At 44.8% G+C, this 26,700-nt stretch overlaps 1 protein-coding gene and 1 long non-coding RNA gene across 13 annotated transcripts in view; one reads left to right on the forward strand and one right to left on the reverse strand.

Annotated features, from left to right (window-relative positions):
• Window positions 1-26,700, reverse strand: part of NCOR1 (nuclear receptor corepressor 1) — a 262,192-nt gene that overhangs the window by 44,979 nt on the left and 190,513 nt on the right. For 9 of the 12 annotated variants that reach the window (XM_068270349.1, XM_068270345.1, XM_068270346.1 and 6 more), the window contains 8 exons: window positions 24,940-25,066; window positions 19,757-20,315; window positions 19,529-19,655; window positions 18,232-18,427; window positions 13,669-13,839; window positions 9,850-10,013; window positions 3,555-3,675; window positions 603-704 (listed from right to left, as the gene is read on the reverse strand). In XM_068270349.1, coding sequence (XP_068126450.1) covers window positions 603-704; window positions 3,555-3,675; window positions 9,850-10,013; window positions 13,669-13,839; window positions 18,232-18,427; window positions 19,529-19,655; window positions 19,757-20,315; window positions 24,940-25,066 — 1,567 coding nt within the window. The remainder of the gene's footprint in view (window positions 1-602; window positions 705-3,554; window positions 3,676-9,849; window positions 10,014-13,668; window positions 13,840-18,231; window positions 18,428-19,528; window positions 19,656-19,756; window positions 20,316-24,939; window positions 25,067-26,700) is intronic. The other 3 variants (XM_068270355.1, XM_068270351.1, XM_068270350.1) reach the window with 1 other exon arrangement.
• The window catches only part of LOC137547123 (uncharacterized), a 40,751-nt gene that overhangs the window by 1,007 nt on the left and 13,044 nt on the right, over window positions 1-26,700 (forward strand). The window contains exon 2 of the long non-coding RNA XR_011026490.1: window positions 25,555-25,654. This is a non-coding gene — a long non-coding RNA (uncharacterized lncRNA). The remainder of the gene's footprint in view (window positions 1-25,554; window positions 25,655-26,700) is intronic.

Below are 26,700 nucleotides of genomic sequence, written 5' to 3' on the forward strand. Positions count from 1 at the left end.
ATTGATAAAAAATATACGTTTTTGTTTGCAATAGACGATTGCTAGCGGAAAAGAGCCATTACGCACTAAGTGAAATAGCCAATACACATTACATTGCAGTAACGCTTTTCAAAATGCTAGCGATCACCAGCAATTGAAAAAGCTGCTGAATCGCCAGTAAAACGCTACAGTGTGAATGAGGCCTTATTGTCCTACTACAAAGTATGGAATGGCAAACATTACAGCACATTTTTGGGAGAAAGACACAGAAGTACCCACTCTCTGATAGGCAAGAAACCACCAACTCACAATTTATTAAATTAGATAATGTGTCTTAAAAACATGCAAGGACCCATATTCCACTGGACATTGCAACAGGAAAATTCAAGTATGGTCCCTGCTTGCTTGCCATGCAATTTTGTGTTCTGTGTGCTTGCAAAGTCCCATTAAAAATTGTAGTGAATGGGACAGATATGCAAAGATCACTTCAAATATCCAATAAAATTCACCAGCACTTGCAAGGATGGTTGAAATGAAACCTCAGCAATGTAACTGCAAATCTCAAAGTAAAGCAGCACTTTTATGTGCTAAAGCTGAAGACTGAGCATGCTAGAGTGCCATACCTCGGACAACACCTTCATGCTGCGCTCTAACCAGAAGCCCCTCTGGCTGGGAGCTCTGCGAACGTGGTGAGAATTCTTCTTGCTTGATGTAGCCTACAGCACCTAGGGATTAACAAGCACATGCATTAATTCTTTAATACCTTATCGCCCAGAAGAACATTTTTGAAATGGGGGAGATGCAGGCAGGTGTAGGAGGCTCTCCCAATGACCACCCGGGTAGCACCCCCCCCCCTCTCCCGGTCTTTTCCAGCGCCCTCTTATCTAGTCACTTCCCCCCAAAGCTACTTCCGGGTCAGTGAACACTGCACAGGTGCTGCCCAGCGACACGCGTCCATGATCGCGGGACACGGGAGCGCTCTGCACATACGCACTGTGCAGAGCGCTTCTGGACTTTGTTATTTTTTGTGTCCACTTTCGAAATTCACTTGACGTTATAACACAAGTAAAGTAAGTATTAGGCTGCCTTTTTACATGATGAGCAGGCCCAGATTACCCTCACAGGAGCCTATAGGCACAGATGTCCTGCCACCATAGACTTCGCCCTCCATGAACCTACAAACCCCTCCAAACCTCATCGCAAGTGTGCTGGCTGTCCCAGTTGTCACTTCTCTCCTACTTCCCTTGCTTGTCATAGGTAGCTACAATTGCCCCATAGTATTGGGTAGCCAGAAGCACACTTAATATTAAGTAGCTAGAGGTGCTCCCAAGTATTAGGTAGCTAGAGGAACCTTAGCATTAAGTAGCTAAAGGAGACCCTGACTGAAGGGAGATCTCGCCTACAGTGCCTTAAGGCAGTGTTCCCCAACCCTGTCCTCAAGGCCCACCAACAGTGCAGGTTTTGTAGAAATCCAGAGAGGTAGTTACCGTATATACTCGCAAGAAAGCCGAATTTTTGACACCCCAAAAGTGGGCCAAAAGTTGGGGGGTCGGCTTGCTTGCGAGTCACGTCCGCGTAGGCTCCCCCCGCCACTGCTGCTATTACCTTACCGGCGGCTTCCAATATTCCCCTCTCCGTCTCCGTGCAGGGCGTGTAAATAGTTCACAGCAGCTCGCCCCACGGCGGCAGCTGTGTGATGACGGAGAAGGCGTAGGGAGAGCGGTTCCCATCGTAACGGCGATACACATCGCCGCTACAGGTAACCGCTCTCTACGCTTCCTCCGTCATCACACAGCTGCTGCCGTGGGGCGAGCTGCTGTGAACTATTTACACGCCCTGCACGGAAACGGAGAGGGGAATATTGGAAGCCGCCGGTAAGGTAATAGCAGCAGCGGCGGCCGGGGGGCACGACGACTGCCGACCTACATACCTACACTGAGCACTATACTCGGCACTATCTACCTATACTGGGGCACTATGCTAGCTATACTGGGGCACTATGCTGGCTATACTGGACACTATACTATCTATACTGAGCACTATACTAGCTATACTGGGGCACTGTACTACCTATACTGGGCACTATACTACCTATACTGGGCACTATACTACCTATACTGGGCACTATACTACCTATACTGGGCACTATACTACCTATACTGGGCACTATACTAGCTATACTGGACACTTTACTAGCTATACTGGACACTTTACTAGCTATACTGGACACTTTACTAGCTATACTGGGGACCTATGCTAGCTATACTGGGCACTATACTATCTATACTGAGCACTATACTAGCTATACTGGGGCACTATACTACCTATACTGGGCACTATACTACCTATACTGGGCACTATACTACCTATACTGGGCACTCTACTACCTATACTGGACACTTTACTAGCTATACTGGACACTTTACTAGCTATACTGGGCACTATACTAGCTATACTGAGCACGATACTAGCTATACTGAGCACGATACTAGCTATACTGAGCACGATACTAGCTATACTGAGCACTATACTAGCTATACTGAGCATTATACTAGCTATACTGAGCATTATACTAGCTATACTGAGCACTGTACTAGCTGTACTGGGCACTACACTAGCTATACTGAGGCACTACCTACCCACACTGGGCACTATACTAGCTATACTGGGACACACTGAGGGGATCACGCGGCCAGCATTTCCTACCCCCGGCTTATATGAGGGTCAATCATTTTTTCCAGTTTTTTCGGGTAAAAGTTGGGGGGCGGGGGGAGTTTATGGTTTCCTGCAAAACATGTACTACTGTTGGTGGGCCTTGAGGACAGGGTTGGGGGAACTCTGCCTTAGGGTATATCCGGCCCTGATGCTGAATCATGGTAAGTCTGTTATAATGGGATTTGAGGATTTTGGCAATGATAAAGCTACCCTCCTCCATGTGATGACAGTTTGATCCCAGCTTTGGTGCACAGGCATCAAAAGAGGTGTGCCTCTATCCAGAAGAATAGGGTGGCAGCAAAATCTGTCGGATCTCAATAAAGGTCTATTTTCTAAGTGACAGTGGGACTAATAAGGCTGCCTGACTTACTATGGTATTCTATTTCCACAAAATAAAGCATAGTTGAAGGATTAAACAAAGCATAGTAACTGTAGTAACAAAAAAGACAAATGAGTTTAGGATCAATGAGCACGCGACATTGAGCCTCTCTTGGATGAAGTGGCTTTATTCCCAACTGCAAACAACCACAGCTGTCATTTCTCCTACTCAAGCCAATAAACAAAAGACAAATATTTGGCAGATCTCAGAAACGGAGACATTTTCCATACACAAGGCTGTGTTTGTGGACACCGGGACGCTATAAAACGTTCAGGGACAGTGTGATGAATGTAGACATTGGCCTCAATTCACTAAGCTTAACTCCTGTCTTTAATAACTCTTCTGAGCTGTTTTACAGTTATCACAATTATATCACCATGGTGATAACTGTAAAACCGCTCAGAAGAGTTATTAAAGACAGGAGTTAAGCTTAGTGAATTGAGGCCATTGTCTGAAACCACATCTCATGTAATGGACTTACCGGCTTTAACAGATTCCTGTTGCCTTGGAATTCCAAGAGAGATGGAGCCAACAGAGGACTTAACTGGATCTTGGCTGTAGGGCTGCTGACTGAGCGACGTTAAGTAAGTGCCAGGTGTTCCCTAAAGGGACAAGAATGGAAGTCAGCCATGTGTAGAAATCACTCTTATTCGTGATTGCATGAAACGTTCTGTGTACACTACAGTTATCTACAGTACAAACACACGTTCTACTATTCCAAAAATTCCCCTTTTGTACAGGATAAATATTCACTAAGCCTACTGATTCAAATGGAACCAAGATCAGGCTCCATCTCTGTAGAAGCCCTTTTCCTAGACCAGGCATCTCCAAAGTCTGGCCCACAGGCCAAATGTGGCCCACCGAGCCATTTCTGGTGGCCTCCAAAGCTCTCTACAGTTAATTCCATGCAGCCTGCAGGCCGTAGCTGTGGTGCAGCATGCAGGGCCAGAAGCCACTGATTAGCAGCTACCACTGTGCTAACTGCACACAGTATATGGGTTATTCCCCATGGAAATGTTTTCAGGGCTGTGGAGTCGGTCCAAAAATCCACCGACTCCGACTCCTCAGTTTAGAATTCCACCGACTTCCGACTCCTCTAATTTGCATATTACAATTTTGTTGATTAACACTGCAGTATGTAACGTGAAATTTGGCTCTTAACTGCCAACGCTTAGGAATTTTACAAGACAACTGAAGTGAGAAGGATATGTAGACTACTATATTTATTCCCAGAACTCATTGGAGTGTGTAAGGGACTACAATGGTCCTAAAAGCCCCCTTACTAAGTTGTTAAGAAAAACAAAAGTTGCTTTCTTAAAACAGAAAGAATTTGCGATAATTCAGGTTGGAGTTGGAGGTTGCTGGTTAGTCTGTACCTCTCGGTGTTACAAGCCCTACAGCATAGAGCCAAAATAATCCATGCCATGCACTGATGAGGATCAAACAATCCTAAACAGTCTGTATGCATGTTGGAATATTATGGCTCTGTACAAATTAACAAGCTGACACATCATTGCATTCCAGCGGTTCTGGAGGCGCGTTTAGCTTCTAATGGTACAATGGTTAATTTGCATATATTCAGCAGTGATGCCTTGGGAGACATCTCAGGCTCACTCCAACCTGAATTATCGCAAATTCTTTCTGTTTTAAGAAAGCAAACTTTTGTTTTTTAGATTTATTCCCTTTAGACTAAAACTAGTCCTTGGTAAGAGTACTTGTAAAAGGTACAAACCGGAACAAATAACATCTATCAGGCCCTAGGCAATGTAACTGTGGGTACATGTAAGAATGATGTGCAGGTACTCTGCAGGGGAATGAGGAGATTCTTCCTCTATTACACATTCTTCATGCACAATCTGAACAAGGTTTATGGGTGACAGACAACACCTCTCTGTTCAATGTGCACAACATTCTCAGTGGATTCCCTGCAGCTCTGTGGTGAGTGCATATGTAGAGTATAGTACTACTGTGTAACAAAGTAATCCTGAGGCAGATGAAATTAAAGTTTTATACATACCTGGGGCTTTCTCCAGCCCCCTTCAGGTTAATCAGTCCCTCGCTGTCCTCCTCCGCCACCTGGATCTTCTGCTATGAGCCCAGGTACTTGAGCCAGTCTGGCGTAGTGCGCATGCACACAATCCGCCGCCGGGAGCGTACTACACCTGCGCAGCACTATTGCGCAGGTGCAGAACGCTCCTGGCTGTGGAAGCGGCACGTAGCCAGACTGCTCTGACTGGCTGAATTACCGGGACTCATAGCAGAAGTTCCAGGTGGTGAAGGAGGACAGCGAGGGACTGATTAGCCTGAAGGGGGTTAGAAGAAGCCTCAGGAATGTATAACACTTCTTTTCATCCGTCCCAGGTACCCTTTAATTTGTAGTCACCAAACCAAATTTTAACAACAAAGTATTTGATTTCATGAGCAAAGGGAGTGCATATATTTGCATAAACCAGCATCAATGCAGAATTATTTCCATCTCATTGACCATCTCTATTAGTGACACGGCTACATATCAGGCTTTATTCTTACAGCATAGACGTTATTTAGTATATATAAGAGATTCCTGTGTACACATCATATATACTGTACATTCACAACCAGATATGTATATCTGACTTCAAAAATACAGGGACTGCTTTATTGAAGCAGCACAAGTAACTAATTTTGATTGGTTTATTTCATTTTTGTGGACTGAGCACAGCTATTACTGTATATATATACATTATATTCTGGCGTATAAGACTACTTTTTAACCCTTGAAAATCATCTGAACAGTCAGGGCTAGTCTTATACGCCGGGTGTCATTGATGCCGGGTGATACGCCCAATCCTGTTACCGACTCTCAGATCTCGCTGCTGAGGACTGTAGTGAAGTGGGCCAGAAGGGTGAAAGAAGCGTGTTTTATAGGCACAGCAGGATCTATTCTTCCATACCACTCTGATAAACAGGTAGACAAGGAGAGCTGACCCATCCACTTAGGGAGAGTTGACCAATCCAACCAGTCAATCGCCTGTATACTGTTATATACTGGGGACCACATACAGTACAGCACCAGGATCTGTTCACACATAGCACTAGTATATGATTTTTTAAATTTTTATTTGGTGTGCGTTGGAAGAAAGAGGTAGTCTTGTACGGCGAGTATATCCCAAACTATATTTTAACTGGAACAGTTGGGGGGTCGTCTTATACGCCCAGTCGTCTTATACGCCGGAATATACGGTACATTATTTTTAATATGACTTATCTGATAAATAGAACATTTTAATCATATTTTCTTTTTTAATTACAGTTACAAATTCATTAGGAGTCGGAGTCTGAGTCGGTGTATTTTTTCCCGACTCGACTCCAGGCACCCAAAATTGCTCTGACTCCACAGCCCTGAATGTTTTACTTGACAAAACGGCACAGGCATAATGTACCTAACGGCAATCGGCAAAAATTGTGTTGAACTTTACTAGTTCGGCCCCCTAGCATTCTCAAGAACAGTGATATGGCCCCTGTTCTAAAAAGTGGACACTCCTGGCCTAGACCAGGACCAGACTCTTACAAGCCAATTTTAGGCTTCTATGACCATGCCAATTTAACCACCCTGGCGTTCTGATTAAATCGCCAGGGTGGCTGCGGGAGGGTTTTTTTTAAATAAAAAAAAAACTATTTCATGCAGCCAACTGAAAGTTGGCTGCATGAAAGCCCACTAGAGGGCGCTCCGGAGGCGATCTTCCGATCGCCTCCGGCGCCCAGAATAAACAAGGAAGGCCGCAATGAGCGGCCTTCCTTGTTTTGCTTATATCGTCGCCATAGCGACGAGCGGAGTGACGTCATCGACGTCAGCCGACGTCCTGACGTCAGCCGCCTCCGATCCAGCCCTTAGCGCTGGCCGGAACTTTTTGTTCCGGCTGCGCAGGGCTCAGGCGGCTAGGGGGGCCCTCTTTCGCCGCTGCTCGCGGCGAATCGCCGCAGAGCGGCGGCGATCAGGCAGCACACGCGGCTGGCAAAGTGCCGGCTGCGTGTGCTGCTTTTTATTTGATGTAAATCGGCCCAGCAGGGCCTGAGCGGCAGCCTCTGGCGGTGTTGGACGAGCTGAGCTCGTCCAGACCGCTCAGCAGGTTAAAGTGGCCTTTTTTTCTGATTCTGTTTTCATGCATGAGGTTTAGAACCCCGGCACATTTAGCGATGTCAGTTGGATTTAGTGTGGGTACAAATTCACTCACAAAGCAAATGCAGATACTTGGGTATATCATGTATGGCACATACTTTTCAATGGTGCTACAACAATTGTTTCTACTCAATCTGCCAACTCCAACTGATCAAAAAGTCCCATACTGGCGCTTAGCCCTACCTAACCTCCCTACAGATGTTGACACCTTTCTGATGCTGACTCCAGTCCACGTCCCTCCACCCAATGCTGATCCCTTTCTTAAGTCTGGTTATCCTCCCGCACCCACATTAACCTATCCCTGACCCCAAACCCCCCATAAAGATAACCACTTCTGCATGCCAATATGAGGACAATTATGTTTCAGTAGTTTTATACAACTTCAGGCACAAAACATTTTCTGAAGGACGCCTGAAGGACCTGTTTGCCTTTTCAGAAAGCATCATTGCGTGTCTGAAGAAAATTAAGCACTCATCTGCACAAGCCCTTCAGAATTGCAGGCAGTGGGTTTTAGGTATTTTAGTGGAGATTAAAGATTGACATACTGCCAGAAAACATTGGGTCATCGAACATTCCTGAGACAAGTTCGTTATACATCAAATGCGACGTGTAAGTATATCTGCTGCGGCACAGGTTCAGCACCTTTTCAATGCAATGCATCCCTTGTACACAAAAATAGCACGCATCACTGTGTTGTGAGCTGCACTGAATATGCTGCCATTACACTGAATGACATTTGGCTGTCACAGTGCTTTCAGTATAAACCAGCAAGTACAGGTAACCATATTATCACCTATAGATATTTGCAAAAAACCTTAAAGAGTTAAAAACTATCTTTAGCGAAGAACCCTATAAGTGCTTTATACATTTTCAGAATATGGGATATTTAGCCACACCTCTTGCATGCAGCCCTGCTGGTTGGACATTTCTGTCAGACCTTGCAATGCGAAAACCAAAACACTGTGGAATTCACATCATGTGGCCGTGTCCACCATTCTTCACAGATACGGCTCTTGGTGGCCTGAAGCACTAAACTATGCCACAACGCATGATACCCTAACACTCGTGCCAATTAGGCAACTTGCGCTACGTTCAGTGGTAGTAATGGTTAAAATTGCCACGTGCTGCCTGCTCCCAGTAATCGTACCGCTATTTGAGTGCATCAGGTCCAAGTTGACTGCTTCTTTATCATGCAACCTTTATAAAGCTTGGACGTACGTTCAGTTTGTATTGTCTGTACCTTCCAATCCAATAGGACAATACCACCAGCTGTAGTGTGGTATTACATTACGGAATGGCAGCCATTTCTATTCAGTATCCCTTTAATATACTACCAACTTTCCCAGCTACAAATCAACCTAAAACCACAGCAAAGCCACCTTCATATGCAATAGTGCGAGTGAGGCGTTCAACACATCTGTCTCCTCATCTGCATCCAATGCTGGAAATACACCATGATTTTTTGGTCAGATAGACAGCTCGAAAGAATTTCCGACAGGTCTGATCAGATTTTGTTCATTTTTCTGACTGATTTTCTCATAGAAGTGAATGGAAATTGATCGGAAAATCGATCGTACAGTAAATCTGCTGAAAAAACTCATTGTGTATTCCCAGCACAACACAGGTTCCTTCTTGTTCATTAATCTTGAACAATTCACAGATTAGTCCCAGCAAGTAGTCAACAACACTTTTGTTACATTATTTAATTCTAAGTCTTTTCTCACTTTAGTCACTTTTTTTTGGGTCGGCAGACTTCACTTATTATGAAGAAAAAAGCACTTATACATTTTCAAGTAAGGATGCATTTCCAGAGCAGTGATTCTCAAAGCAGCCTTAGTGGTTTTTTAAAAAATGTATGTGTATGAGAAGGAAGCACCGTATTCTGTGAACTACTCTAGAGCCATGATACACAAGAGGCTTATGCCATACAGCTCTATGAAATAAGTATGGTCTCATAAAGAGAGATCCAAAGCCCTGTGTTCTACCACATGAAGAAAAAACACAACTAGCAGGATACTCTTTGCAGGATTAGATCTGATCTTGCCATGTACAATCTAATGGTGGCCACTAATGTTCCAATCTTTCCTAATCTATGTAGAAGGGTAAATTGAGTGACTATATTGAATGGATACTTTAGGCAGTCCCTCAGATTACACAGAAATGGTAAGATTCAACAAAAAAAAAATATTGGATCATTAGTGGCCAACTTAAAGTGTACCAGAGCTGTGGATAAAGAAGATTTGATACTCACCTCCCTTCAGCAGCATAAACATGTGCGAGTCCCATGCCATCCTCCTGCCGTTCAGCTGCCATCAGCCCTGGTAAGAATCAGTCGGGTCCAGTCTGGGTCCTCTTCCCCGCATACGCAGTAAACCTGGACTGATGCAACTGAGCCGGTTATCGGGGCTGATTGCAGCTGAACAGCAAACTGCAGGAGGATGGCGTGGGACTCGCACGTGTTTATGCTGCTGGAGAAAGCCACAGGTGAGTATCAATTTTTTTTTTTTTTTTTACAGCTCTGGTTTACTTTAGGACAGAGTTCACAAAATAAATAGAGAAACCTGATATTTTTCAGTTAGTACATCCATTTTATAGAAGTAGTACACAAAACACCTACCTGGGATATTGATCCCCCCACAATGAAAGAAGGCTTGTCAGAAGAGGTCACTGTACTTTTGGATGATGGAATCAGAGGGGGAGGAGGACGGGTTGGGCGCGTCACAGGGAGTCGTGTTCCTTCTGCTAAGGAGGTGATCACCTGATGGGGCGCTGGCTGCAACACTAGAAGCAAATCAAATAAAGGGGTTGAAACAAATAATTGAGTACATTTACATATCATACAGTAGCTGTGAACTGAATGTCACAGTCTAAAGCCTTGTACACACGCTAGACAGAACTTCGCCAAGGGGACTGTTCGGCACTGTCTCGGTTGAGAAACTAGAACGGGTGCAGGTGTCCTTCAAACCCATTTAAAGATCCAGTACATTGGACATTTAAACTGGGTTTAGATTACCTAAACTAAAATTTAAGTACCTCTAGAAACTTACCAACAAGGGCTTGTCGATAGGAACATCGTGGCCATGCTCCACTTCAGGCCCAAGCGCAGCCGGTACTAAGCCTGTGCGAATACGGCTATGCCTGCGCAGTAAGTCGGAGCAGCTTTTGCACAAGCGGCTCCGTGCTACTGCACAGACGAGGCCGTGTGGGTGCATCGCGCTCTTACCAGGAGAGGAGCATGGCCCCGATGTTAAGGATGGTACAGACGAGTGGCGTCAGAAGCGAGGATGACCTGGGAAACCTCTATAGGATCCAGAGACTTTCCTCTAAGGCAACTATTTCCTTTTTGACACAAGCTTCCGCTCGGGTTCAGTTTAACCACTTAAAGGAATCCTCAGCCAAAACTAATGTAAATCCGATTTACTTACCTGGGGCTTTCTCCAGCCACTCGCAGCTGTCTGTCCCACGCTGACAGCTCAGTTCGCAGCCCCCGACCCGGGGTCCGCGCATGGTGCAGAGGACGACCGAGAGGTCATCCTTACTGTGCCTGCGTGAAACGCTGCTATCAATCAAGCCCACATTGTCCGTGGCGTACTGCGCAGATGCAGTAGTTCTGCACTTGCGCAATATGCCACAGACAATGTGGGCTTGATTGACAGCAGCGCTTCATGCAGGTGCAGTAAGGACAACCTGGAGGTCGTGCTCTGCACTGTGTGGGGACCCCGGGCCGGCGGCTGCGAACTGAGCTGTCAGCGTGGGACAGACAGCTGCGAGGGGCTGGAGAAAGCCCCAGGTAAGTAAATCAGATTTACAATAGTTTTGGCTGATGATTCCTTTATGGACCATAGGCTTACCCCTCCCCCCAGTGACCAGGCTATTTTTTTTTACAAATATGTGCTCTGCAGCTTTAATGGCTCGCTGCAGAGTCGTCCCCCCCCCCCCCCTTTTCTATCCACCAACAGAGATTTCTGTTGGTGGTCTCGGATCGCTGCCGCAGCTCCTGTTTTTTTTATTATTAATGTAATGATTTATTTTTGAATAAAAATGTCTTTTTTTTAATTTATTTATCCTTGATCCCTCCCTCCCCCCGTGCACCAATGAGAGCGATCCTCTCTCAAAGGCATCAGCCTATGCGAGGGGATCAGGTTGCCAGCCTCTTCAGGGGACAGCCAAGTGACACGTAGATCGCATTGCTGTACAATGTAAATAAATAGACATCGATTTAGCCGTTTAACTGTCTCCTAGCATCGATCACCGCTGGTAGACTGATGATGGAGTGGAGCTCCGTCATTTAAGCGGGGGATGCACGCGCATCGGCTTGCACGATTCCCTGCAAAACCCCCAGGACTTGACGTTACGTGGTCCTGGGGCTGCTACCTTGCGACCACCAATTGGCGTTAGGCGGTCCCAAGGAGGTTAAAACAGGGCAATGCTTTATTCTATGCCAGACAGCTGGAGAAGAGCACTTATTGCCCAAAATGTGTACCTTTTCTTAAAGGACAACAGAAGTGAGAGGGGTATGGAGGCTGCCATATTTGTTTCCTTTTAAACAATACCAGTTTCCTGGCAGTCCTGCTATTCCTCTGCCTAAGGCCCCGTTCACACTTGCGTTTTGCCATGCAAACGGACCGGATCCTGATCGGATCAGGACCTGATCCGGATCGGAACCGATCCGTTTGCATCCGGCATGCATCAGGCTGCCATCCGGATCCGTGGGCAAAAAATAGTGAAATTTAAAGAAAAAAATGTTGGGGTCAGCAGAAGGTGCACCTGTAGAATCCGGTTCCTCCGCTGTAGGCCTCACCTCCACCTCCGACATTCTGCCAAACAGCTCCAGCACGTCTGTCACTGCTGCTCCGCTCCAGACATGCTTGGCCCATGTGTCCCCATCCGAAATGGCCGCTTGGATATGCATAGGAAGTGGGGTAGAACATCAGGTTTTTGTAGGCAGTTTGTTCTGTGCCTTCCGTTCCCCATTGGTTTCTCTGTTCCGGATGGTGCTGTCAGGCTCAGGACCGGCTCCAGTCCGGGTGCGTGGGCCGGAGATCCGGACCCAAAAAATAGCACATGTTGGAAAAGTGTCCGGAGTCCGGTCCGGCTCCATACTGTACGGAACAGACACGTGTGAACGTCCGCATAGACTTTGCATTGCTATGCAGAACATACGTTCCGTTTGTACAGTATACGGTCGCTACGGAACGCTAATGTAAACCGGGCCTAATATGTTTAGCCATAGACCCTGAACAAGCATGCAGCAGATCAGGCGTTTCTGACATTGTCAGATCTGACTGGATTAGCGGCATACTTGTTTCTGGTGTTATACAAACACTACTGCAGCCAAATAGATAAGCAGGGCTGCCAGGCAACCGGTATTGTTTAAAAGGTAATAAATATGGCAGCCTTCTTATACTTCTCACTACAGTTGTCCTTTAAAGTAAATCTGGAAGTTGTTTAAGCTAAAATTGCAGATACTTATCTGGACCCTACAGAGACTTCCCCGTCCCTTTCCATCCCTCTGTTCCAGTGCTAGGACCCCCGAAGTTCCGGGGAGCTCGTATGGGCAGATGGCTCACGTATGAGAAGTAGCTGCCACAGCCCGTGCTTGCCAGAAGGAAAGCTTGCTTACAGACAGGGACGCAACTAGACTAAATAGGGCCCCTCCCTGCAAAAATTATAGCATGGGGCCCCCTTGGTCCCCGAGCACCATGCAGGTCACATTATCGGGAGCCAGCGAATGGCAGTAGAGTCTGGAAGACGCTCCCGCTACTCTGCAGGGTTGGGGGAGGTGGCAGGGATATTTTTTGTGAGCCAACGAAGAGGTTTTTGTGCCAATTTGCTGAACTTGCGGTTGGGGAGATGGCCCTGGCAGAGGCAATAGCCATGGCAGAGGCAATTATTACGCCCATGCTCGTGCGCAGGCGCGAGCAGTCTGTGCAGTCGAGCGAGCTCTGTGGACAGGCCCTTATTGACAGGCTTGCAGGGGCCCTGCAAGGAGGAAGGTGGCAGGGGAAGCCTCAGGAGGACCCAGAGGCTTCCGTCTCCCAGAGAAAGTATCTAAATTAAAACCTTTTTTGGCCTTAGGGTCCCTCTAAACAGTCCTGCAAGAGAAATCTGGCTGATAGAGATAGCGATAGCCCCGTGGCTGCCTAATACTTGTGCCCCCCCCCCAGCAATTATTAATGCCTGACTCATTTTAGTTTACAGTTCGGTAACTATGTTGCTTCTCGAAAAACAAATCAAAAGCCAGAAAGCAAATGTTAAAATGGAAACAGAAAGGTAGACGTAAATGCAAAAAAAATGTACTGATTATATGGTACAGAAAAGATTCTAAACACAGAAGAGTCCAACTTGGCTGAGGTACCATCCAAAGGAGACAAACAGTGGAAGTGAAGAGAGTTTCAGCAGCACAAGCAGCAATGATATGGGGAATGGTCAGTACCTGGAGGGACACAATAGCGGACAGGATTGAGCTCAGCTTGCGGGGAAGCCTTGCTGACTTCTCGTGGAGACATCCTGTACGGCGAAACAGAACGTGCAGCATTCTGCATTTGCGCTTCATGCTCCATTGCTCGCTTGACATCAGCAGAATAAGGTATATACACAGATTTTCCTGCCAAAGTTAGTCACAGTAAGTTGTGTGCAACATAGACAAAGACGTTCCACAGAAAAACAAAAACAAATATACTGAAACAAGGTTAAAAGCTTAAAGCGGCATTCCAGGCATTAGACAAAGAATCTCTGCTTTTCCACATGCCTGCAAAGCAGAAATAACAGTTTACTACTAAATAAAGAAAACGACTAGATCTGGCTCTAAATTCCATAGTCACATGACCATGGGTTTGCCAGCTTTCTTACAGAATCAGTTTCATACACTTAGGCCTTGATTGCCTAAATAGGCAACTGCTGAAGGGTTGACAGCATATGAAGGGCTGACCGCAATGCTGATGGCATATTTTACAAGCGTCCAAAACACATAGGATTTACACCTTTAAACCTGATCACAGTGGCTACTTCATGCGGGATTGCCTTTACATCTTGATTTCTGTTCTGCTTCGAAGGGACCTGAGCATTTTTAAAAAAAAGAAAAATATATGAACCATTCCCTAAGGGAGGTTCATAAATAGTGTGGGCCGTTGTGGGGTGGAGGATGTGTGTGACAAACGTTACTTACGGCACCTTCAGGGGGATGCTCCCTATGGGTCTTAGAAAACCGTTAAACACAAAAATATGAGACACTGTTACTAATAACTACAATTAAAGGGACGCCTAAACTCATAATATGTCCAGTGTTCTCCCCAGGCTCTTTTAGCAGAATGCTGCACTTGGCTAGTTTTGGTGAACACCCGGCTGTCATCGGCTCACCTCCTATGCAGTAAACAGAGTTGCGCACAGAATCACCAGCCCTGTATGCTCTCATCTTGCCCCACCCGGCTACTTTTTCATGCCACCCGGCTGGAAAAAAATTCTAGGGAGAACACTGATGTCACTGCCTCTTTAAAAACTAAATATATCCCTCTAACACCTGTGAGTAGCTAATGTACTCAGAAGTCACCCCTGATTGCTCTCTCTGTGCCCACTTCCACCTGAAGACACGCCCCCTTTGAAAAGTGCTGCTGTGCTTTTTCCTAAAGTGCAGAGAGTGCTCTGCCATCCACCTTCTATAATGCTGAGTGGTGTCCCAGTTGAATGGACTGCAATGTAATACGCTGCTCATCACAATGCTGGGACAGCACACAGCATTATAGAACGTGTATGGCAGAGCCTACTTTGCACCATAGGAAAATTCATTGCGTCATATTTCCAAAGGGAGCATAGCTTCAGGCAGAAGTGGGGGCGTTACCTGTGTGGTACCATCAGCCATAAAAGGGGCAAACATGCCGTGGTAGCATTCTCATTATACCAACTTGCTGCATCTGCGTACAAGGACAATACTTTAGTACTAGCTGATAACTTTCCGTTCACACAGAAAACACTAGTGTGGGGAGCCAACTGACCCCTTTCTTAGTTCACAGACTTCCTTTATACGCGTTTTATAAACCATGGTTAAGAGATTAGTGGTTAGCTATGAGCAGGTGTAAGCCTGCATTTACTTTAAAACCATTATTATTTAGCATTTATATAGTGCCGACATCTTCCACAGCATTGTACATAGTACTCACTCTTAACTGTCCCTCAGAGGGGCTCACAATCATCTAATCCCTAACATAGTCCTATGTCTATGAATGTATCGTGTAGTGCATGCATCATAGTCTAGGGCCAATTTAGGGGGAAGCCAATTAACTTATCTGTATCCTATACAAACTAAATCGCAAAATGATAAAATAAATTTGTACCAAAATAATCTCTCAAATGTATTTTAGCATTTGTAACACGCAAATACATTTTAAAGGTTAATAAATGAACACTGGTTGTCCTCAGCTTCTGTCAATTGATTCCAAGTGTTCCACTAGACTGTGTAGCTTTGCGAGTCCCTGACCTGAACTACTGGTCATGTAAGCGCAGCATGAAGCAATAAGAATGTAGATCTGTAGCTGTCACTAGAATTCTGCGGTCTTGTGTGAGAAGAGTCTTTAGCTGGTATTTGGCGCTGGCCAGCTCTGGGATGTGTAGTGTAACATTTGAAACAGAGCAGCTGAGGTGCTGCCAAATCTCCCAACAACCTGGAAATCATCCAGTCAGATATTTCCTAATGAGAAACATCACATGCAGACTCACGCTTTCTGCTGCCACCCCCCCCCCCCCCCCCCCCAACCCACAGGCACTGACAGAACACTAAAGGATTCTTTGAAGCTTGTGTGTTAATTGAAATCAATGGCCAAACATGGAAAATGGCACAGCTTCTCTCGTAGCTACAAACAGAGCAATGAAGATATAAATAAAGTTAGGTAAAAACAGCAATAACGGTCACCTGAAACAATCATTTGTGATAATTTCTGATGGTAGCTTTGGAACAATCACTGTACAGACAAGCTGCTTGCTGTCGATTAGTCTCCCTGCTCTCTAGTCATCTAACCTGCTGAATCACGGAGGGGGAGACTAGCGGCTCTAAAGGATAACAACACACTAAGGCAGGGGGTCAGGAACCTTTTTAGCTGATAGAGCCATAAACGTCACATTTTAAAATGTAATTACGTGAGAGCCACACAATATGTTTCAAATTGGGACAGTAGGGCTCACGTCCCTGTTGCCATGATGATGTGTATACAGTTGATCTGCCGTGCAGCGGAAGTGTCAGACATGTCTTCAGCTTCTCTTGGGTTTCAGCAACATCAGCAATTTCCCCCGAGAGCCAGAGAGGAGAAATACTAACAGCTTGTACAATTAGCTACAGTAACTGACTTGGGGGTTGATTCACTTTGTAGGACGAGATCCTCACACTTCGGCCCGTAGGCTGCCTGTCAAGTGACAGGCAGCCTATTGGCCCAATCAAAGTGCGGGGATCTCGTCCTACAAAGTCACTGGATCTGACAGAATCCAGAGTGGGACAAGTGGAGCAGCCGTTCATTTTGGAGTAGCGCAAGTAAGTTAGTAGTGCACACTACAGCAGTAGCGTGCATGTTATGAAAATGTTACTTGCACTGCCACACTAAGCTGCGCTGCTTGAGCAGTGTAGCTTAGTGAATCAACCCCTACTGATTTGTCTGTGAGCCAGATGTAGCCATCAAAATAGCCACATGGGATAGCAACTTCCATCCTGCACTAGGTGGGCAGGAAAGCCCAATTACAACAAAGATTTCTAAATTAGAAACCACAATGACTAAAAAGTAATACTTATAATATACACCAGAGAGTATGTGTGCTTTCACAATTTAATATCTTAAAATTTGGGTTTAGTTGGGCTATAAGACTAAACCACCAGCCCAGCCACCATACCCAAAAGTGTGGCCACCATCCCCTGCCCCATAACCAGCAGCCACCTTAGCCCCCCTCCCCCAGATGATGTCAGAGGCCTATGGAACCTGCCATAATTATTTCCTTTTAAATAATACTTGTTTCCTGGCAGTATTACTGATCATTCTGGCATCAGAAAGGTTTGAATTAGAGACCTGAAACAAGCATAAGCCAATCTTGTCAGACTCATCTGATCTGCATGCTTGTTCAGGGTCTATGCCTAAAGGTATTAGAGGCAGAAGATCAGCAGGACAGCCCGGCAACTCTGCATTACTGTATTAGGAAATAAAGGTTAGCCTCCATACCCCTCTCACTTCAGGTTCCCTTTACACTTACTGTTGCGAGTCACATTGCGGTACTCTCCCCCACCCATTAAAGTCAAGGAGACATGACATAAGATTGCGGTGCGATGCATCGGAAATGCTCCGGGTGCCACTAAAGTAATGCACAAGCAGCAGGACGCTACTGTGCGACTTTCGAAGTAATCCCGGAAGTGCACTAGAAGTCGCAATTTTTTTTCTTCAGTTGCACTGCAATTATAACACACGGTGCGACTTTTTGGCTGCTCGCACCCCGACCGCAGCACACTAGTGTAAAAGGACCATTAAGCTTGAGAACAAAGTGTTTTAGGGAACTTTTCAAGAAAAAGAACAGAGTGACAACAGGAGCTCAATAATAGTCATGTTGTCATGAAGATACCAATCCCCCTAACAGAGGTAACTATATTGGAAAATAAGGTGCCCAACATATGTAAAATAATTAAAGACCTTTAAAAGGAGACAAGTATTAGAATCCTTCAATAATGTAGACAACCATTTAAACAATACAACAGAATTGTTTTGGCCACAACGGTTGTCTGCATTACCGAGGTACACCAATTCTTGCTTCTTAAACTGTTTGGATGCCTCCTTTTCCTCTCTCTCAGATTTGTTGACAGCATCATGTAATCTTGAAGGTAAAGGACCACATGCACATATTTCAAAAAGCTACACAGATAAAAGCAACTACACCTATAAGCAAACCAGATTTCCTTCACCCAGATACTAACAATCTCACACCAGAAGGAGGATTTGCTGCACTTGTATTGTCTTCAGTAAGTGAATGCATTTACCTTCCCAGTCAATGTTTGGACTCTTGGACATGTTTGCTGGACTGGCCGATCTCCTTTCCATGTTCATCTGTTCTTGCCGCCTTTGCTCTTCTAGCAAGCTATTTTCATGCATAGACTGAAGGTGTCGCTGGTAGAGTGTGTAGCTGCTTGCCGTTACTGGTGTCCCCTGGGGTATATTACAGGGGCTGCAAGATATCTGTGCAAAGAAAATGGTGGTAAACCCAAGGCAATCTAAAAGCTGCCGCATACCTTCTAATTATGCAAAAAAAAAATCAAAAAAAAAATCAACCAATCTCTATTACAATACAATAATTAAGATATCGGACTACATATCTACAAATGTCTTGGCACTGGTTGCCTACATTGCAATAAATTGAAGCATGAAGCATATATATTCCATAGTCGGCATGTTCTGTGTAATGCGGACCTCTTTAGTTTGGTGAAGGAAGTTACATATAAACTTTATCGTTCAAGTTTCTGGTCAGATCAAACAGGATATTGTATAGATGTACAATTATTATCAAAGTAAGTGGAAATCCAATGAATATTGCACAATTCTTGGATCCTCTTGTTGTACATTATCATAATTACATGCCAGGTATTTTTAATCTAAATCCTTCCCAGAGCTTTGTGCTCTCCAACTTCTGCTGCATAGCCCCACCCCGAATAAAAAAAATAAAAATCTCTAGTAAAGAGAATGCCATGGTGTTCTGCCTCAAGGGGTCGGGCCATGCAATATTTACTGTATTAGGCCCTGGGATTTATGCCACTGAGACTGTTTCCTCTGGAACTCTGCTACTAGAACACAGTACTGCCTTCCCCTGAAATTCTAATACTGGCACATTGCCCACTTTTATGCTTATTCTACTAAGTATCTTGATATATCATCATCTAGGTCTCTCGCCACTACCTCACTTCATGTTTGACACTTACCTAAGTAGAAGGAAGGCTCTGGATACCATAGAGAACTGTGTAATCAGTGTGAAGAGTGGCAAAAGTTTGGATAACACAGCTGGCAATGTTCCGGAGAGGTATTCTGAACCACGCGTTAAACTTCCATAGCAAAAGCCTTACCCCTCTGAACTAAGTGCTTGATAAAATAACCCCTCAAATGAGGCACTGTCCTCTATACCCTCATGGAATCTGACATATTGGCACAGAACCCAGAGGATTATGTCAGAGGCACACCTGTTGATTGTAAACTTACAAACTTGAGCATGCAGTAACGAAGCTAGCAGAACACTTGACAGATGTGAATGCTACTGACAATGGTGAAATCCCAGAGCAAGACACTCACCATGGGTGGAATGACAGCAGCACGGCTGTGGAGCTGCTGTGGGTCCATTTGCCCTTGTTTCATAGAGGATATCAAAATGGTTCCCGTTGGGTTCAACAATGAAGGTTTTGAATCAATAGTGTATATCCTGAAAATAAGCATATTACAATAAGGTAATGTTTCATTCATTTAATCCAGTATACTTGTTATTGAATTAAACCGCCATTAAACCACAATGATCTGTCCTACCTTGACCTTTCGGGCTCTCCATCTACTTCCTCATCAGCGCTACAAGTAGCACTGGAGTCATTGTCTGACTGAGATTCTGTCCTTGTGTTAGGTGGTAACCTGTTGGGAATATACTCTAAATCAATAGGGTCTGGCTTCTCTTTTATTCTGTCCAGTTCTCTGTCTTTGGTATCTTCCTCTATTTTCACTTGAGCGCTCTCTGGTAGCTTCACCTCGGCCTCAACAGTTTCTGCTTTGGTATTCATTTGAAGGCTAGGGGATGGTTTGGGTTCAGTACTTTCACTTCTCTCAACCTCCATGGCCTCCTCAGGCTCAGGATTTGTTTCCTCCTTGACCTGCAGCTCTGGATACTGGTTCATGGGGCTTTTATCATTCTGTGCAGCTGCAGCAGTGGTCGGGGATGAACTAGAAGCAGGTTTGCTGACCGCTTCTTGCTCTGGTGAAGCAGCTGTGGCTACGGAAGCAGCAGTGGTTCTATCTGGCGTTTCTTCAGCTTGTTTGGCTCCTTCTGCAGCTGATGGCGATGGGGCACTCTCTGTGTCAGAACTATTTTCAGCACCTGCAAAAAGATTAGAGGATACTAAATGATTTAGAAAAATGCAACTCCTAACTTGAAAACATTCATATCACTCTCCTTTTCATCAAGGTGCTAGGAGATAGGTTTACATAACACTCTGGGCTCTGTGCAATCCCCAAATCGTTTCTGAAAAATTCTTTGCTAGCCTAAGCATTACATGCAAAGCCATCATCCACGTAGTCTGTGTACTCCAGGTATTGCTTTTCAGCATGCATTCTGGGAAGCAGATAAACTCCCACTTTCCAGAAAACCAGAATTACGTCTGGGTAGTGATATTTCTACAAAATGAGCAGACCCACCCGCAAGGAACAGAAAATAACAGATTGTTAGGCTAGAGCGTCACCAGCATAATGCAATGTCTGTAATTCAGACGCTCAGAGATGCAAGTTCCCACTAGCATTAAACTGTGGTATTTCCTTGTTGCAGCAACGGGAAAACGTGTACTTGTTCATATCGATGTTTGATCGGCATGACATTTAGTGGATGCTGCCTGTAGCAGGTAGCATCCACTAAATGTCATGCCCATCAAACATCGATATGAACAAGTACACGTTTTCCCGTTGTTGCAACAAGGAAATGCCACAGTTTAATGCTAGTGGGAACTTGCATGCATAGTGCTTCAAAGAGAAGATCTTAAAGCGGGATTGACACCATCAAAATAATTTCAACAGCAACTGGTCTGAGTGTATTAAGTGATAAAGATGCTAATCCTGCATTCAAAACTTTGAAAACTTTCTCTGCTGTTATGGTTTGGAGTGAACACATCCTAGCTGCCTAGCTGAAACATGATCCTCTGCCTACTTGTGTTTACCAGCAAGGCTGAGGTGACTCAGCGACTGGAGGAGAAAAGAAAAAAAGTTAAGGGAAGAAATTACATCAGTATTTAGCCTCAAACTGAGCAAAAGACATGGTTCCCACCAGGATCAGAATTCTCTTCATTTACTAAATAAAATTCACTGAAATCAAAATGTGAACAGTACAATACATGCGTCATGTAAGGAGAGAGAGAGAGAGGAGAGAGAGAGAGTTTTTCCCCTGGCAAGAGAGATTTATTGAATAAGTGGAAGCTTTGTGCTGTGTTTTTCTTTGAAATATAATGGCTGGTAAGGACTACTGATCTTCCATGACAGCACATGCAATAATATTCATAAGGAATATAAAGTTTGGGAAACAATGAACAACTGCATGGCATAATGTGCCTTATACTAGATAAAGCACGCTGTGCGCTAAACAACTTGCGCAAGGTCTTGTAAAACTGCTGTGTGCTATGCGAACATGGAAATTTTACTGCAGTTTTGTGAATATGGCTCATTCTCCCACAGGTTTGACCAGGTCTTGACCATGTGACTGTTTCCATGTCAAAGATAATGGACGCAAACGTTGCTTTGTTCCATAATCTTTGCACATCGTAGGTGAAACTTTAGCATCAGAGTAATTCTTCCCAACCACAACGTTACGTCAGTAAAGTGGTTTGCTCAGTTCTTTATGCAATACCACCTAGGAAAGCTTTTAGAATGAAATGTTCAGTTTTGGCAGACCTCAGGCGTTGAGAATTTTATTTTAAAAATTCCCTGCAGTAAGGTTCTATGTTAAAACAATATTACCCTGTATGTAATAACCATGGATTCTCTATAATCATCATCATCTGACTCTTAGGACAGAAGAATATGGAGGATGCCATATTTATTTCCTTTTAAACGATACCAGTTGCTTGGCAGCCCTAATGATCTATTTGGCTACAGTGTGTCTGAATAACACCAGAAACAGGCATGTAGCTAATCTTGTAAGATCTATGCTGCATGCTTGCTCAGGGTCTATGGCTGATAGTATTAGAGGCAGAGGATCAGCAGGATAGCCAGGCAACTGGAATTGCTTAAAAGAAAATAAATATGGCAGCCTCCATAGCCCCCTCGTTACAGTTGTCCTTTAAGGTGACTAGAGCAGTAATCTCACATAGACCACAGCATAGTGGGGGTAAGTCTGGCAGCCTGTAACCAGAGACGAAGCACCCTCATGTATTTTACCATATATATCAGTGGGAACATTAGAGAAAACACATATCCTGCTCTCTGTTTCATCCTTCATTGCTCAGCCTGCTTGTTATGAGCCCTGATAAAAACCCTGACTGAGCATTCAGTCTGGCTTTGCTCAGGAATCATTATAGCGAAGTCTGTCTTCTCTGATGTCTTTTCAAGCCCAAGCCTGCCCCCTTCTGGCTCTGTTATAATGATTAAGCTATAATGATTCCTTAGCAAAGCCAGACTGAATGCTCAGTCGGGGATTTTATCAGGGCTGATTGGAAGCAGGCTGAGCAGTGAAGCATGAAAAAGAGCAGGGTAGGTGTTTTCTCTAATGTTCCCACTGATATATATGGTAAAATGCATGAGGGTGCTTCGTCTCTGGTTCACTTTAAGCTTCATACACATCCTATATGAAACTCCTCCGAGGTGGCCGATAAAGACTGCCTCTGCCGAGAATCTACACAGCCTCTGATCTACCAAATCAATCCAATAGGCTGATTGCTGACTGAAAGAATTGATCTCCCCACTCACCCGGCTCCCGCATAATGTCACTCCCATACCACTCTATCAGAACTCCAACCGCAACAGAACACTGTTGCTAGCATACAGGCCTGTGGCGCACAGCCTCAGCCCAGCAATGTCGCCCGACGTATGGGTCTTGAACCCCACCGTGTGACATGCCTTGTACATACAGAAAAACAAGTATATTAACACTCCGTATTTCAATAAGTACGCTCTTTATTGAGCCACAAGATAAAGCTGAAAATTGTTTCGGGGGCTTCGCAGGGTCCCCCTTTATCACGGCGTCTTGTTAAAGGGTGACCCTGCGAGGGCCCCGAAACAATTGTCAGCTGTACCTCGTGGAAACAGGTGGCTCAATAAAGAGCGTACTTATTGAAATACGGAGTGCTGATACACTTGTTTTGAACTGTGCAGTGGCTTGCCTATGCCACAGTATCAGGCACCCAGACTTTACCTGATGCTGTGCCCATTCACAACCTCTGGATTACTATGCCTTGTACACAGTTTTTCACAGTTCATCATATAGTGAGAGGTCTTACAAATCCATTTGCTAGTAAGATAGGATGATTATAGCATGCAACTTTGCAGAGTGTGCCAACTAGTGGTGTGAGATGGCAGGGACGCAACCACAAATCATAGGGCCCCTGGTGTTCACACCCTTTCCCTCGCCTACCTCTGGTGACCCTCACAGCCTGGGAGCCAATCTTGCAAAAGTCATAAAACAAGTGTGGACATCCTAATCTTCACACCCATAACAATTTTGTGTAGCCACAAAAAAAGCCTGATCTGAAGCATGGACCTCTTTTTATTGGAGGGGGTGAAGCAGTAGTTGGGGCCTCCTTACAGGTCTAGGCCCCCCTTGCTGGGGCAGTGGCTGCTCCCCCCTGTAGTTGTGCCCCCGAGCCTTGCAGAGTATATCTTCTAGAAGGGTGAGGAGGAAAACGCATGCAGTCCTGCAGTGAGATGGCGGTATCTATTATCATTTAGTATTTATATAGTGCCACCAACTTCCGCAGCACTGTACAGAGTACAGCGTTCTCCCCAGATTTTTTTTCCAACCGGGTGGCATGGAAAAGTAGCCCGGTGGGGCATGACGGGGGAATATGCAGGGCTGGTGCAACTCTGCTTACAGCATTAGAGGAGAAAAAGGAGGCAAGCCGACAACAGCCAGGTGCTCACTAAAATTAGCTAGGTGAAGCACCCGGCTAAGAGCCTGGGTAGAACACTGGAGTATATGGTCTTGATGCGAACTGTCCCCCTCAGTGGGGCTCACAATCTAATCCCTACCATAGTCATAGGTCTATGTATATATCGTGCAGTGCAGAGGTGCTCACACTTTTTTAGCTTGTGAGCTACTTTAAAAATTAGCAAGTCAAAATGATCTACCCATGTACAATTTTAGGAGCACAATTGTATACACAGAATGAAAAATGTTGTGCGGTCAGGATCTACCATGAAGTTTTGTGATCTACCGCTAGATTGCGCTCTGCTCAATGGGTACCCCTCGAGCAGTGTATGTATCATAGTCTAGGGCCAATCTAGGGGGAAGCCTATGAACGTGTATACGTTTTTGGCATGTGGGAGGAAACCAGGGTGCCTGGAGGAAATATAGACACAGGGAGAACATATAAACTCCTTGCAGATGTTGACCTGGCTGGGAATCGAACTGGCGACCCAACACTGCAAGGCGCGAGCACTAACCACTCCGCCACCGTGCTGCCCTGTGTTTAAGTCTATAGAAGAGCGATATGATGTGAAATGGAACTATGCAGTGTTGTCTGCTTTAGGGCTGGTTCACACATATGCTTGCCCATTAAACGATAGCCACAGCACTCTTCATTTAAGAGCTGCCCTTTCAAGTGAATGGGCAAAACCAGTAGTTATTTCCACCCAGTTGACCGTGGTTAGCGCCAACCCCACATTTTGATCTTTATTTTTCCTGTCCTCTGAGGCAACTATCGGTCCTTTAGCACCCCGCCGCCATATCCTCCTGCTGGAGTGGAAACCACTGATCACCGTCAAAAGCTGCCACATGCCCTTCTGCATGCTTTCGAGAAAAATACCTTCACTGTCTTCAGGATTCTCTTCATAGTTAGAGCCTTCATTGTCTTCGTCCTCCTGGGCAGATACAGTGGAGGCTATGCTTTCACATTGAGAAACATCTCGCTCTTCTCTTGGCTTACGTGGTGACTGCAACAAAAGCAGAAAAATAGTCATAGCATCCTGATGTGCACTAATAAAATGTTACAAGGACTGCAGTTAACATTTGTCAGGGTTTAGAAAAGCCAGGTCATGCACGACTTGGACACGTAAATGGCAGTGTCCCATTTAACTGCTTTGTTCGTTATTCTGTATGATAAATAAAAAGCAGCAAATGGTGCCAGTGATGCAGTTAAGTCTTCACACCTAGATGTTTAAAATTCGTCGAGCATTAATATTCACAAGGAGTGCATACTATGGGGATCTCTGCATCGACCTTAGTGTGTCCAACTACTATACCCCTCCCTTCCCCAATGGCCGCCAAGGCCTGCATCTTTCAGATTCAGTCTTGGGCTACCCAATCAGATCAAAATCTCTCAAAAAACAGCATTATTTTAAAGCAGGGCTTTAGTGATGAAACTATTACGTAACCCATCCACTGCAGCACATTTTTATTTATTATTTCATGTTTCCTGTAGGTGATATCTGACAGCAGCACTGTGGGCACTGGAGTTCTTGCTCTCATAAAATGTGCTGGTTCCCCCGAGAAGACTTGAGGGGCCCTGCCTAGATGTAACTGTAAGCAAAACTAAAAAATAGTGTAAATGTGTGTTTACATGCATGTGTGTAAAGAGGGATATTAAACATGCTAGATTTTTGCCACCCAAGAAAATGGTTTGCGATTGTTTCAGATGACAACCAACTGTGAAAGCAAAAGTCCCACAAAATTACAATCAACTGCCATTGTTATTTTATTGTTATTTCAGGGATAGGGTGCAATCTGCTCATCTTTCCCCCTCCTGAGAACAGACTGTGTGGCGGTATAGTCCAGCTGTGTATGTGTAATGCAATCTTCAATAAATAACAGTCATTATGGGCAACAGTAGCTGAGCCAGAGTATTAGGTTTTTGGCCCAAGTCACTAAATTGTGCCTGCCCCTTCCTGAAACTGCTCCTTTGTCTAAAGCTGAGTACACACGTACGATAACGATCATTCGAAAACGAACAATAACGACAATCGGACCGATAATCGTGCGTTCCAAATTTCCCAATGATCGGTTTTTTGGACGATAACGACCGTTATCGTTCAATCCGACCGATCCAACCCGGCGGATTTTTTTGAAAGATAATCGTTCAATCGTTGCAGTGTGTACAAAGATCGTCTGATAAGGATTATCTGTGGAGTAGTACGCATGTTCTTATTGCCTGTCATAACGTCACTTCCGTTTGCGCACGCATTTTTTTATCGTTCGTCGTTCAGTACTTTATACTTATATCGTTCACGTGTGTACACAATCGTTCATTACGAACGATCTTTTCGGTCTAATTTGAATATCGTGTAAACGTCACGAATCGTTCATAACGAACGATCACTATCGGACGTGTATACGAACCTCAACTCTCCTCACATTTACTCATGTGATCTCTAAATTTCAATGACCCTGGAATGATCTTGGAATAAGTCTTGAGACTGGAGTTAAGCCAACACGAAGCCTCACGAGTAGAAACGGTTTGTTGACCTTTGTACATTTATTTGCAAATCAGAATTGTACAAAAGACTGTCGTAAACACAAACATTACTAGAAAACCAACATACATGCCAAGAGAAATGCAGGGGACATACTT

The sequence above is a fragment of the Hyperolius riggenbachi genome, chromosome 2 (assembly GCF_040937935.1).
Source record: "Hyperolius riggenbachi isolate aHypRig1 chromosome 2, aHypRig1.pri, whole genome shotgun sequence".
Lineage (NCBI taxonomy): Eukaryota > Metazoa > Chordata > Amphibia > Anura > Hyperoliidae > Hyperolius > Hyperolius riggenbachi.